The sequence below is a fragment of the Sycon ciliatum genome, chromosome 1, assembly GCF_964019385.1.
Source record: "Sycon ciliatum chromosome 1, ocSycCili1.1, whole genome shotgun sequence".
NCBI lineage: Eukaryota > Metazoa > Porifera > Calcarea > Leucosolenida > Sycettidae > Sycon > Sycon ciliatum.
In genome coordinates, this window is record NC_088643.1 from 87,382,539 (window position 1) to 87,396,858 (window position 14,320).

At 50.9% G+C, this 14,320-nt stretch overlaps 2 protein-coding genes across 2 annotated transcripts in view; one reads left to right on the forward strand and one right to left on the reverse strand.

Annotated features, from left to right (window-relative positions):
- Positions 1–2,547, forward strand: part of LOC135806158 (kinesin-like protein KIF25) — a 26,145-nt gene extending 23,598 nt beyond the window's left edge. The window contains exons 14-18 of the mRNA XM_065320309.1: positions 1–45; positions 452–506; positions 644–744; positions 1,251–1,475; positions 1,787–2,547. The exon at positions 1–45 is cut by the window's left edge and continues 267 nt beyond it. Coding sequence (XP_065176381.1) covers positions 1–45; positions 452–506; positions 644–744; positions 1,251–1,475; positions 1,787–1,815 — 455 coding nt within the window. The 3' untranslated portion in view covers positions 1,816–2,547. The remainder of the gene's footprint in view (positions 46–451; positions 507–643; positions 745–1,250; positions 1,476–1,786) is intronic.
- The window catches only part of LOC135806159 (general transcription factor 3C polypeptide 5-like), a 27,544-nt gene continuing 15,697 nt past the window's right edge, over positions 2,474–14,320 (reverse strand). Inside the window, exons 6-13 of the mRNA XM_065320310.1 lie at positions 14,156–14,220; positions 13,597–13,655; positions 13,288–13,385; positions 6,122–6,220; positions 5,521–5,679; positions 5,141–5,282; positions 3,975–4,050; positions 2,474–3,560 (exon numbers count right to left, since the gene is read on the reverse strand). Coding sequence (XP_065176382.1) covers positions 3,523–3,560; positions 3,975–4,050; positions 5,141–5,282; positions 5,521–5,679; positions 6,122–6,220; positions 13,288–13,385; positions 13,597–13,655; positions 14,156–14,220 — 736 coding nt within the window. The 3' untranslated portion in view covers positions 2,474–3,522. The remainder of the gene's footprint in view (positions 3,561–3,974; positions 4,051–5,140; positions 5,283–5,520; positions 5,680–6,121; positions 6,221–13,287; positions 13,386–13,596; positions 13,656–14,155; positions 14,221–14,320) is intronic.

Sequence of the window (14,320 nt, forward strand, 5' to 3'; positions counted from 1 at the left end):
ATACCAAGCTGCAACTAGTGGATCTGGCCGGGAGTGAATGTGCCGGTAAGCCTGTTTTTCATAGCTTTTGGTCAGCTGCAATGTTCAGGCATGCTATAAGGAACTACTTCTCTCCCGGTGTGGGTGTTTGAACTGGTTTCTGAGGCAGTGCCATCACTGATAAGTGTACACCGTGTAGTGCAGTGCTAGCTTACTTGGCCTTCCCTAGTAATATAATATACGATAATGATGTCGTTCTATCCCTGTACAGTTGGTCACCAATCAACTGTTCATATTTATTTATTTATTTTATTTCAAGCAATACATGGCTGGGGTAGCCAATGACCACTTTGCGTGGCGATTGCAGGGTTTTTATAGCCAACCACGGCTATAAAATATATGCACATGTATATATGTATATGTGTATGCATCATGTGTGATTGTCTGTTCCTGTGTGTTGCTTATCTTGCAGCAATGTCTGGTGTGGATGGAATTGGTCAGAGAGAGGCATCCTTCATCAATCGAAGGTTTGTGTGTAAATGTATTGTAAACTGTGTTGCCGGTAGATGGTTCTGCTTGGCTGACTTCGTGCTGTATCAAGTACGTGCTCCATGGCAAGTGTCCATTGACTGTACCGGCTACTTATTCTTGCCCTGTTTTGCAGCCTCTCATCACTGGCAGATGTACTAGCAGCACTCGCAAAGAAGCAACAGCATGTTCCATACCGCAACTCCAAGCTCACACACATCTTACAAGACACCATTGGTAGGTGGACCGACCGGCCTGTAGACGCAATTTGACTTCACCTTGGTTTGGTGCATACCGAATACACTGTGCTGAAGATACACATGACTGCATGTGTAGAACTGGTGTAGTGGTGATTGTAGTTGTGATGGTGATGGTGGAGGTGGCATTGAGAATAGTGAGGGCTGTAAAGGTGGCGAGGACTGCACTGGTCAGTATTGTAGTGTAATGTGGACAGGATTCGGTGGATGAGTGATAGAACTGATGTGGATCACAACTGGTAAAGAGCGACATCCTAATAATTACCATACTGACTGCACGTTGTGTTATGAGCCACTGGTATTTTGCTTCCATTGTAACCCTTATATCTCGAACACTATTGTTTTCTCGTATCACCAGGGAGTAGTAACAGTTATTTAGCAGGGAGTAGTACTGTACTACTGTACTACTGTACTACTCCCTGCTTGTCACTATGTGGTCTACGAGTACTAGTAGTGCATTCTTTTGTTGTATTGTATTGCATTCAGGTGGTGATGCAAAGCTGCTTGTGTTGACCTGTGTTGCTCCGGCGCAACGCTATCTCACCGAATCAATGCAGTGTCTCCAGTTTGGCTCGCGCATCCGCCAAGTGCAGCGTGGTGCCGCACCCCGTGCTAGACCCACCAGCAGCACTACTAGTGCCAGTACTAAACAGCAGACAGACCCTTCGCATAATGCAAGGGACCGCCGGAGCATGCATGCATACACCCCAGGTAGGATCATCTTTGTACATTGTACTTACTGCTTGTATTAATAATATTGATCTCAGGTTTTTAGAATTGCACTTTTTACTGCACTTAAAATGGTCTCCGATACACAACCATTCGCTTGCACGATCTTTGAGCGAAAGGCAATCACAAGCAGTGTACATTGTAGGTAATACCGTACAGTCATGCTGTTCCCAAATAGTAGCTACCGAGCCTTGGATGTACTTGTAGTGAACCTGAGGTGCTGTTTAGTATATCTACGAATCTGTTCTTGTTCTTGTTTGGTGTTCGGTGTGCTGTTGTTATATTGTTATCAGGTCGAGAAAGTCCTCGGTCGTCTAGATGACCTATCACTTGCCATACCGTGTCACCAACCATGATAGTCCAGTCTCACCAGAGATGTCACGCTACATGCTTGTGCTGCGCACATGGTGCCTGGTCTTGTGAATCTACTTTCTACCAGTGATACGAACTATTAGTCCATACCTTCAACTTGTCTTGATCAGTCGTCAGCATGTTGCGACGACCGTAGTAGAGACTATGCGTGGCACGTCACCGACAATCTGTGCATGTTTTCGTAGAATCATCTGGATCACTGAGTATCTCTTTGGGCTTTTTGGAAGAGAAATGTCACCATCCTGAAAGCTTGTCTCGTATCCTTGTGTCAACGTTACAGTACGTGTTCTATCATCAACCAAGGGGCTCATGAGTCATGAAGTATCTATATTCAATATAAACTAAGAGTCAGCTATATCCAGGTGCAGATTATACTATCTCAGAGCACTTGCCGTCAATAATCTACGATTGTCCTCAACCCCACCTATATGAATGAAATAAAAGGCCCGCCGCCATATTTAAATAATGATTTTTTCCATCCCGTTACTTGAGGATCTCACTCTACAGGCATTGTCTTATCTATTTTCTCCTCAGTGCACTGTTCAGTAAACAATTCTACTTGCATGCTTTTCTGTTTACTCTCTGTACATTGTTCTCCGAAGTGGAGATTTTCACTACAAGTATTAAGAAGAATGGTTTTATAAAATGAAATCTGAAATGTCAGGTCACTGACGTCACATTATGAGTGTGCTTGCAGGGAATCACAATGATTGGTTTCTGGAAATACATGTATGATTGAAGGTGTTGTAGGACTTTTAAAAGTGAAACTATGAACAGAATGCTACTTATCGAGTCTTACTTAGGAGAACGTAACAAATAATCAGCTCGCATTGCTCAAGCTCTATTTCACAGATATGATACAGTGTGTGAGGACACGATGGATGATAGATCAGGAATATATCGGGTATCACTAAAAAATATGCTGCATCACGGTAGCACTGGGCTGCATCCTATGCTTGCCCTGAGCATCTGCCAAACGGGAATCCAGTTAGTGCAGCATGCAACCAACCGCTCTGGCTTCGGTGGCAGGAACAATGATCATTGTGTTGACTGTTCCATTCTTGCTCGGTGCTCTTGCACTGCACACGCAAACCACGGTATACTGTGAGCTGTGGCATGTGCATCACGTTGCACACTATCGCTACAAGTACATGTGGCTTGTACAGGCAGTGTATTGAGCTCCAAAGAGGTGTGATATACAGTACAAGCAGGACTTGTACAGCAGGACTCACTCTAGATTCTTCACATGCCAGGTCAGAAGTACCTGACCCTCATTGCCACTAGACAGGGCAATCGGAGTACATCTTGGAGCCACTGCACACTGCGTGGATGTGCTCTCAACCAAACATGTTCTGGCAGTTGATCCAAGTCCTCCCTCAGGCATACACAGCTAATGAATTCAAGCCAGATACTGTACGGCATTCTGTACTGTTCACATCAAGGCCATCATGTCACAGACATCCACCGGTGTTCCCCGTGCATAGAACTAAACCCCGAGACATGCAGTTGAGAAGCCAGCACAGGAGCACGCCCATGACACCGGTCCTGATAAATAGTCTCTCAATGATGCAGCACTCTCGCTCTCGTACCATCACAAGCGACTCTTGCCGGTGATCCACAGCTGATCTGGCAATGGCGAAATCCTCCAACAGCACGCTCAGCTTACACTTGCCTCAGTAGGATTCTGCTGGAGATCTGAGGAGCACCACCACATACACAAAACATGATTTTTTTAAAATAGCAACAAGGCCATTTTAGTATTACATGTAGTAGTTAAATGTGTTCAATATCCTACTGTGATTCGCAGTCTCTTTCCCAGGGGAGAACTACTTGTAGTGAGCAAGTACGGGTACAAGTACAATATGCCCATCCGCCCATCCAAATTTACAGAGCGTACATAAAGGGGTGTCAAAATGGGGCAGCTTGACTTGCAATCGAAAAAAAGACATTCATGTTCGAAATACGGCACACACAATGAGAACACACCATTGCAACACAATAATTGCAATAAAAACCTCGAGTCAGAGCTACGTAGCTACATGGCAATGCTGTGATTCATGGTTGATGTGATTCATGAGATTCACGAGGCTCCGGATGCTGCAAGCTCACCTGCTTCCTGTACATGCTGTGCCAATACAGTACGCATAGCATCCATCGTGCCGGTGGATAACCAGCCATCCTTTTCCTGAAGTAGTCACACCACATGGTACATTACAAAAAGACATGAAGCGCCCCTCAGATGAAGTATTATGCTGCACACCCACCCACCTACCCCCCCCCCCCCACACACACACACGCACAGATGTTCAGATATTATGATAACATCCAAAGCACTGATTGATGCATGTACCGGTAATACTGATTGGGCCATATTGGCCGACAGAATTGTCTGCAAAGTAGAGTACTTCGCTCCTTGGTTCCGGAGAAAGCACACTTGATAGAATGTGCATTGCTTGACTAGTTGCAGTATTGAAGTAAACTAATGATTAGATGGGCCAGGGAAAGGGAAAGCTGGGCCAGAGAAAGCAGGGAAAGCATAACGCAAGATTATTGTTTCGGATACATATCATCATCAATCATTTCGAAATAGTGGTTGCGACTTCGGCGATGATTTTTTAGGAATGAGTTTGCTCCTACACTGGAGCTCGCGCTATTCCGCCGACTTTACTTGACTGACTCACGACTGCCATCCAGAGCACACGAGAAGTCCATCGAACCTTCGACTCGGCAAACCTACAAGAAAGCACCACTCCCTGCTCAATACACAGTGTTTCGGGGAATTCACCCCTCATCAGTTGAGCTTGAGTAGGCTGAGGAAGATTGTGCTTGAAGAGCACCACTTATATAGTGCTCTCCAGGCACAAACATCACCAGGGATACAAACTTACAGAGACGCTCCGTTTCCAGCGCGACAAACACCTCGTGAACGCCAGATAGCAGCGTGAGTCAGTGTCGCTCTTGGACGGTGAGAACACTATTCCTATTCGGCGGAATAGCGCGAGCTCCAGTGTGGGAGCAAACTCATCAATCATTTCCATCATTTTTTGACAACCTGTTATGTTCAACGGAAGGTTCATTCATGCTTTTCCTGGCACAACTCGTTTTGGCGCCTTTAATGCGTTGCACTGCCTACCGAAAAGATACGTCATGGGACATCAAGCTTCAAATCATCGGCACGGATACTTTAGGAATAAGCGGGATGCAGAAGTACCACTCCCATCACTCTTCCCCTACTACAGAGCTTCTCGTAAAAGAAAACAAACACGGGCCCTTACTGTGCATGCCTCGACCCTGCCATCCATCATCTTGTCCTGAACATCGTCCAGCATGACATCACAGACTTGGAACAGCTTCTGGCCTTGGTTCACTTTCGTTCCCGGCTGGTACATATGCGTTTCATAGTCGTCCGCTGCATCCCTACATTGTCAGTGCAGAATTGATCAGGACACAGGAAACAGCACAACAAGACACGTGTGCGCGTGTGCACACACACACACCGCACATATTAGCATAAACAGTATTAAACACGCGAGAGGGACAGAGAAGAGAGGAGGGGTGGGGGGACACAATGCTGCACAGGCCAGGCTAGAGCCAACAAACCCAAAACAATCTTATAATATTCATCTGCAAGTAAACACAGCAAGGGTGTACTTACCCAGCACCCTGATCCTTTCTCACCAAGGCAACTGAACACGACTGGGTCGAAGGCTTGGCTACTGTTGGCCCAATGGCGGATAACATGCGCTGCGGGCGCACTTTCTCTGGTTTGCCACGGTAGACAGAACGTTTTGAGCGGAAATCCAGCACCTGGTATCTGATGGAGAAAAAAAGAGAGATAACGAGAGGGAGAAAGAAAGAAAGAGAGAGAGAGAGAGAAAGAGAGAGGGAGAAAGAGAGAGGGAGAGAGAGAGAGGGAGGGAGGGAAAGAGAGAGAGAGAGAGAGAGAGAGAGAGAGAGAGAGAGAGAGAGAGAGAGAGAGAGAGAGAGAGAGGGAGAGAGAGCACAAAAATACATGGACTTTCGGTGTCTCAGCATGTAACAGTGTATTTTTCTCGTGAACATGTCTACAGTTATTCATTACAGTCAGTATTTTGTGAATGTGAAAAGAAGAAGAATGTCCCAGCTACCAAAAAGAGGTAGAGAGAGAGAGAGAGAGAGGTAGAGAGAGAGAGAGAGAGAGAGAGAGAGAGAGAGAGAGAGAGAGAGAGAGAGAGAGAGAGAGAGAGAGAGAGAGAGAAAGAGAACGTGTCACTTACTTGTAAGCTTCTGGGTCAGTGCGTGGATCATAGCCGCGCTTCACCCAGCATAGACGCCACGGTCCTGATGAGAACATGTATGCCAGCGTCTTGTTAATCCTGAGAGGAGCAGCGACACATGATTGCACAGCACATGGATATACAGCACATGGTTATGCAGCGGGTGATACATGACAAGAACAAGAGCGTTATGAAAAGAAAAAAAGGTGCATATTAACCCGACTGCTGCATGGACGATAAGTGCTGCGAATAGTGATCATGCGCCCTGGCCTGAGTAGCTCGCTTGGCCAATTGAAAGTCTGCCGACCTGGGCCACATTATGTTGCTAAGGCATGCACAACCCCAGTCACAGCGCGCAAGTTGGTTGAGTTTGGCCGTCAGGAGGCCAGCGCAAGGTATCCGGGGCGCGGGTCTGATTCCAGCGAGGGGCAATGTGGTACCCCGCAGCGCAAGGGTAGCGTGATACCCTAAGCCAGCGTGCGTGCTGCATGAGTAGCGTGATACTCGCTGAGCGCTTTTGCTGTTGCCTAGCAACGCGTTTCTGTCTTTCCTGGGCCCCCAACGCATGTTGGGTGGCCCTGCGCATGACTGCACGTTGTCATAGCAACCTTGGAAACCTCAAGCCGGTTACCAACAAGCTAGGAATCAGACCAAGCCGCCGAATGCCCCCGCCGGCCCCCGGCGCTTCATTGCAATTGAATTAATATTTGTCCAGAATAGTGAGCTAGGACAGATCAAGAGGCGTGGGTGGGAGGGAGAAATTGCAAAACAGTTGGATGCACGCAGCAGCACAGCTAGCAAGAGAAAGAGCCGTGGATGGGTTTGTTCCTGTTTTTGATGGCTGTGGCCATCCGTTGGCCCAGCGGTCTCGTGTGAGTACGGTGTTTGTTCGTGCTGCCAGCTCGCGCCCGGCATTTGTTTGCGCTGGCAGCTCGGGCCCGGTGCGCGAGTGAAACCGAACCGTGACAAAGGCTTTCGCTCTTTAGTGCTATTGACTGGCTTTTCGTACGATGCCTATTGATGTCTAGAGACATGCTGTCTAGCCTTCCCCTAGTACGCATTCACGGGGCTTTGTTGAAGTTCGTGCCGTGAACTGCCAAAGGGAACTGTTTGAATGGTGCTGGGGCGAGTGCGACATTACGGCGTCCCTGCAGCCGGCCTAATCGCGTTTGTCGCCACAACCGATTTTAACCCGACTGCTGCATGGACGATAAGTGCTGCGAATAGTGATCATGCGCCCTGGCCTGAGTAGCTCGCTTGGCCAATTGAAAGTCTGCCGACCTGGGCCACATTATGTTGCTAAGGCATGCACAACCCCAGTCACAGCGCGCAAGTTGGTTGAGTTTGGCCGTCAGGAGGCCAGCGCAAGGTATCCGGGGCGCGGGTCTGATTCCAGCGAGGGGCAATGTGGTACCCCGCAGCGCAAGGGTAGCGTGATACCCTAAGCCAGCGTGCGTGCTGCATGAGTAGCGTGATACTCGCTGAGCGCTTTTGCTGTTGCCTAGCAACGCGTTTCTGTCTTTCCTGGGCCCCCAACGCATGTTGGGTGGCCCTGCGCATGACTGCACGTTGTCATAGCAACCTTGGAAACCTCAAGCCGGTTACCAACAAGCTAGGAATCAGACCAAGCCGCCGAATGCCCCCAAATTCCGCGTTGGTCAGCCGAATGACCTTAGTGTGGTATTCAAGCGCTTCAGCTACATGTACGTAGTTCAAATGCGTGCCCTTCGCATGTTTGTTTTCCCTTAGTGACACCGAGAAGGGTTTGAATCGCATGTAGTCGGAGCGTGCGTGCACACATGGGGTGTCCCACACCGCCATGGCATGGGGTGTCCCACACCGCCATGGCATGGGGTGTCCCACACCGCCATGGCATGGGGTGTCCCACACCGCCATGGTCTGGGGTGTCCCACACCGCCATAGCATGGGGTGTCCCACACCGCTAGGTGGGAGCTATAGCACAGCAACAGAGTGGTGCAGATAACTTATCATAAGTATCAGAGGCGTGCGTGCACAGTCAGTGCTAGAACGTGAGTGCATACGTCCGCGAATGGGCGTACCAGCGTGTGCGCAGCGTGTGTACCTGCATGCATGCTTGTGCGGTGTCAGACTGTGGGTGCGTGTACGCGTGCATGCATGTGTGTGTGCATGCGTGGGTGTGTGTGCGTGCGTGTGTATGTGTCTGCGGGTGCGTGTATGTGGGTGTGGCTGTGCGCGCTTGCGCGCCTGCGGACGGCGAACAGTTACTTTCCACAGCGTACATAGTTCTTGTAGCAGGCACTTCGCCATCTGCCGAGTTTCATGATCTCGGATTCGGTGAAGCCGCTCATTGCTCCTGTGGTTGCGGCTCCGGCTCTGAGGCCGTGCAGTGAATACTGGATAGGTGGGTACCCTGCGCTGCTCAGGAGCTGACGGATTAGACGGGTGAGTCTTGGTGCAGTTAGGAACTTGCCACAGCTGTCAACGAACAGTGGTCTATTGGGCAGGTTGGGGCGTCTTGATAGATAGGTATGCATGGCTTTGACCGGGCAAACCGTTGAGTTGGTGGTTGTGAGCCGGACGGAGTGACCCTTGCCGAGTTGGTCGGTCTTGGACTTCTTGATTGTGACCTGTATTGCCTGCGGCGTGATGGAGAGGTCTTCTGTTCGGAGGCCACCGTCTGACATGGTCGTGGCGGTTGTGGAAGTGTACTCACTTGCCCGGAGACACGCAAAGAAGCCCAGGCAAATAGCTGCCCATACCATGGCTCGGTCGGTCGCGTTGAGGTTAGACCGTATCAGGGCCCTGCGCATAGCTGCCATGTGGGGCAGGAGGATTGGCTTACTGGCGTTTTTAGTTCGGTTGGCCTGTGCACGTGCCACTCCTTGAACTGCGAGGTCCACTCTTCGCGACGAGAGATCTTTGCCGTTTTCTTTGGCAATTGCCCGGATCGCCGACACATACAGGCGGACGGTTGACGCGGCATGTTGACGCGCCAGGTAGGCTACAAACGCCAGCATGATGGTGTCTGTAATCACCTTGGTGCCGACTAGTTGGCAGAATTGGTGCAGTCGTTTCCAGGCTGTCGCGTATGTGGCACGTGTGGACGCTGACAGGCCTAGCCACTGGTAGGCCTGACCCTCCAACATCAGAGGGAGTAGGTGCTCTCGGGCACCGGAGATGGCGTGTCTTCTGCTGTGGGTGCCAGTCGGCGAAATCGGGCCATCTGAAACCGAGACAGAGAGTCAGCAATCGCATTGTCAGTGCCGGGGATGTGGGAGACTATGACGTGAAAGTTGTGTCGGGCAGCAATGGCAAACAAAGTGCGTACCAGCGCCATTAAGTCGGGGCACTTTGTGCGTGAGCGGAGCCAGATGTCGCATACGCTACGGTTGTCGCAGTGGAAGCGGATGCGCTTCAGATGCAGCTGCGGTGCCCATGTGGATGCTGCGGCCACGATGGCAAAGAGCTCCATCCACGCGATGGATCTCTGGGATTGGTGCCTCTGCCACCGGTGTTGGAGCCACCGGCCGGCGAAGAAAGCACCATAGCCGATGGCTCTAGATGCGTCCGTGTAGAGGTCCATATCGGCGGCGGCTGACCACGTGGGTTCTAGGAAGAAGGCGACGCCATTCCAGGCAGGGAGGAAGTCAAGCCACCACTGGATGTCTGCTTTGGCGTCTTCTGTGATTCTGATGTAATCGTTTGGATGCGGGACCGTCGTGCTGAGATCAATGAGGCGGCGCAGAAACATGCGGCCCGCAGGGACCGCCTTGCAGGCAAAGCTGAGGTGACCTATCAGGGACAACAATTCAGACTTGCGGGCGGTAGGGCGGGTATGTTGCCAAGCCTTGAGGGCAATGAGAAGGTCTTCTAACTTGTCGGATGGGAGGCGGATTTCGAAGCGCTCTGTGTCCAGCATGACACCGAGGAATGTCAGGGTTGTACTAGGGCCTTCCACCTTTTTTGGATTGACCGGGAAGCCTAAGTCGTGGCAGGCTACCAGGGCACGGTCAAGCTGGTGCTGTGCGCCGATAGAGTCCGTCGCTCCACCAAGGTAGTCGTCTAAGTAGTGGATGACTGGGGCTACGTCGAAGTTGTGCGACATGACCCACTGGAGGGCGTCTGCGACTTTGTTAAACAGCGACGGTGATGAGCGAAGGCCGAAGGGTAGGCATTTGTCCACGTAATATTGCCCGCGCCAGAACAGGCATAATAGTTCCCAGTCCTCTTTCCGTACTGGACAAATGCGAAATGCGTCTTGGAGGTCGACCTTCCACAGATGGCAGCCACGGCCTAGGGACCGTGCGAGATTTACGCCGTCGTCGACCGAACAGTACTGTACAGAGAATTTGTCGACAGGGATACCATCGTTCACTGAGTGGCCCTGTGGTGCTGACAGATGCATAATCAAGCGCCATTTTTGCACCGACCGTGACTTCTTGGGAACCACACCCAAGCCGGAGACCTGTGTAAGTGTGAAGGGGGGCTCTTGGTAGGGACCGGCCATGCGACCTGCGGCAATTTCACGACCGATGGCAGCATCGACAATGTCAGGGTGCTCAATCGCTGATTTGAGATTACGAGAGACTCGGAAGGTACGGGGACCAGCAAACCCAATATCGAACCCGTAAGACAAAGAATGTATTACGAATGAGGCAAAAGCCGGATCAGGATGCTGACCCAAAGCGTCCTGCAGGTAAGAAACGTTAATGGGGGTTACAGGCGTGTGCAAATGGATTGGCTCGTGAGCGAGGGTGCGTGTAGGAGAGATGTGAGCAGCTGGGCAGAGTGTGTGAGTGCTATTGGCCTGGGTGAGTGTAGAGTTACCGGTGAGTGACTGGAGTGACCGAGTCTCCAAGCTGGGCAACTGCGAGCTATTGGTCGCGGCTGGCGGCGGCTGGCTTTCCTGGGCATGACTTGGCGGGGTGGCTGCCAAAGCATGTGCTGCACTGGTGGCCGTAGCGACAGGCTGCGCGTTGGCAGCGGCCTTGGTTGTAGTCGCGGCAGACAGCTGGGGCGTTTGGGTGAGCGGTAGCCCCTGACCGCTGTGCCGGAAAGGGGCGTTTGGCTGCTGGCCCGTCAGACAGTGAAGCTAGGCTACGGGCGCGGGGGCAGCGAACTGTTAAATGACCTTGCCGGTTGCAGTGACGGCAGGGAGGCAGGATGGAGTTTGTAAACCACTCCGACCAGAGTTCCGGATCTGACGTGGCAAGGCTAGATTTGCTGCGTGCAGCTCTTGCACGGAACGACATGTCGAAGCCAGACCACGCACCGAATGTATAGCGTGCGGCCGCTTTCACGATTGTGCTTTGGTACTTGAATAATTCCGGACCTCTGCCGGGGTCGTGGTGGAGGGCTACTTGGGCGAAGGCTGAGAACGCCTCCAACCACGATGTCAAGTCTACAACTTTCTTTAGACGGGATGTCGACGACATGGCAGATGGCACAAGGGTGATGTGGTCCCCCGTCCCCTGCAGGGTGAACCCACTGTCCGGACCCATGCTCGTATCAAAAGCCAGCTCTCCCAGTACCCTACCAAAATCAACGTACTCACGTTTGATAATCTTGTCCGTGAGATGGTCGCTGAGGGCAGGTAATGGGATGGATGGTGGACGCTCTGGGGCGAGCAAATCGCCGTCCAGGAAGAGACTCTCCTGGTCTGGTCTTAGTGCTGAAGCCAGTGAAGGCTGGACATATTCAGGCTCAGAGTCAGGCACCACAACATCACCAGAGACTGGACCAGCCCGCTGTGCTGCTGTTGCTGCTGCTACAGTTGGCTGTGCATGTGGAGGTACCACCGGTAGACCCATCGAAGTTGTCAATGACGTCATGCAGGACGCCACTGCATCTTGCACGACCCGAGAGATCTCGGCAGATTGCTGCGACGTGAACGCGGGCGACGAGTCAGGCTGGGTCGCGGCCGCGGGGCTTTGAGTGGCCGGGACTGCAGGACTAGCCCGCCGACGCGTGGTCTTTTTTGCGACCTGGCTCGTAGACTTAGCTTTGTTTCTTGCCTGGGCCGACAAATGCTCATGCAGACGGCTCACCTGGGCTCTAAAATTGCCTGAGCAAGAAAGCCCCAGTTCTCGCAGTCGAGTTTCAACTCCGTCGACTTTGAGTTGGCGGAGATCGGAAAGTGATGGCACGGAGCTCATGGTGACGGCTCAGGATCTCCTGCGACTGCGGAACTTTAGAAATTTCAAATCTCGCCGAGTAATTGCAACAAGGAAGAAAGAAATTGCAAAACAGTTGGATGCACGCAGCAGCACAGCTAGCAAGAGAAAGAGCCGTGGATGGGTTTGTTCCTGTTTTTGATGGCTGTGGCCATCCGTTGGCCCAGCGGTCTCGTGTGAGTACGGTGTTTGTTCGTGCTGCCAGCTCGCGCCCGGCATTTGTTTGCGCTGGCAGCTCGGGCCCGGTGCGCGAGTGAAACCGAACCGTGACAAAGGCTTTCGCTCTTTAGTGCTATTGACTGGCTTTTCGTACGATGCCTATTGATGTCTAGAGACATGCTGTCTAGCCTTCCCCTAGTACGCATTCACGGGGCTTTGTTGAAGTTCGTGCCGTGAACTGCCAAAGGGAACTGTTTGAATGGTGCTGGGGCGAGTGCGACATTACGGCGTCCCTGCAGCCGGCCTAATCGCGTTTGTCGCCACAACCGATTTTAACATAAGCCTTTCCGTGTTGGCATTGCCAAGCAAGCTTGGCAAGCCATCGTATATTAAAGCCAAAAGGAATGAAGGAATGAGAAACGATCGGTGCCAAAGAGGTGCGGGTACACATGCAAGTGCAGAAAAGGCATGTGGGAGTCGCTCACACTTCGCGGCGGTCCGGATATGTTCCTCGCAACACCTGTGTACCGACCCTCGTGGTTGGGTCATGACATTTGCACAGGTCATCTAGGAATGGGCTTCAAACCCGCTTGGATTGATTCTATCAACTTCTTGACACTGCGGAGTACATGACTTCCATAAGGAAGTTAGATTTTCAGCTAGCTTTTGTCAGATTTAGCCAGGTTTAACATACACGGTGCATACTCATCACACGACTCGGTGCAACAGTCAGCAAATACAGAGTTGCAGTAAGCCATATGAACAGAAGACTAGGATATGAATACAATCATGTACTACAACATTACTAAATCAATAGGATGCTGATCGTGTTCTGTTAACAACAATTCTTACTTCTTGATAATGACTCGTGTGATCTTCCTCTTGCCAACCCGCGTCTGAACAGTGTTGTAGAAGGCTTGGGTTGACCAAACAGGTCGGTCCTCAAACATCTGTGAGGAACACACAGATACGCACACACAGACACGCACATACCGACAATATGTTTGTATGAAAGTCACAGGATACACAAACCAAAGCCCGTGATAATGACAACGACGACAACAATAGCAACAGCAGCACCAACATCACTACCACTGCCAACAACAAAAATCACCATTCACATGTTGCAAATAAGCATGGAGAAAGATTGTGATGACTTACTTGTTGGAAGATTGGCGTGAAGATGTGTTCATGTGGCTTGATAGGCGCAAGAGGCACAGCTAGTGATAGTCACAGCACATGTCAAGGTTAACCACAGTCAAACCAAACACACACGCAATGGGATATGCACAAACATTCGCAGTCTCACTCACTTCCTATTCGGTAGTACTCAGTAACTGTATAGCATGGTCAACAGAGCCCTTCCCTTCAATCCCTAGCTTCCATTGTATGATTACGTACATTGCACTCAGTTGTCTGATGATTGCCTAGCGGTATGAAACTCAGAGTTACACCCTGAACGTCCTCCGCTGAGTCTGCTATGTACATTGCACTCTGTGTAATTCATATAATGTAACACTATTTCCTGGCACCTTTTGCTTGTGCAGAAATGTCACACGCGACCCCTTCCTACTAAGTTCCTAGATCCGCACACGGGACGCCTAGCTACAACACTCGTGGGAGTTGTACGCTCTGCAGAATCCCTGTATGTGGCATTTTAGCACAGCCAGCCAGTGTACCCCGTGCAAACCAAGCGGCAATGCATGTAGGTAGAGGATACTGTCTTCACTGTACGGGATAAACTGCGCAGACACAGGTCGGTCCACGCGTGGCTTGGTGTACGCTCTGAACAACAAAGATCATGCAGAAGATAGAAGCAGAAGTAAAGAAGTTGAACATGGAAACATGCCCACCATGAACAAGGACAAGAAAACAGAAGCAGCGG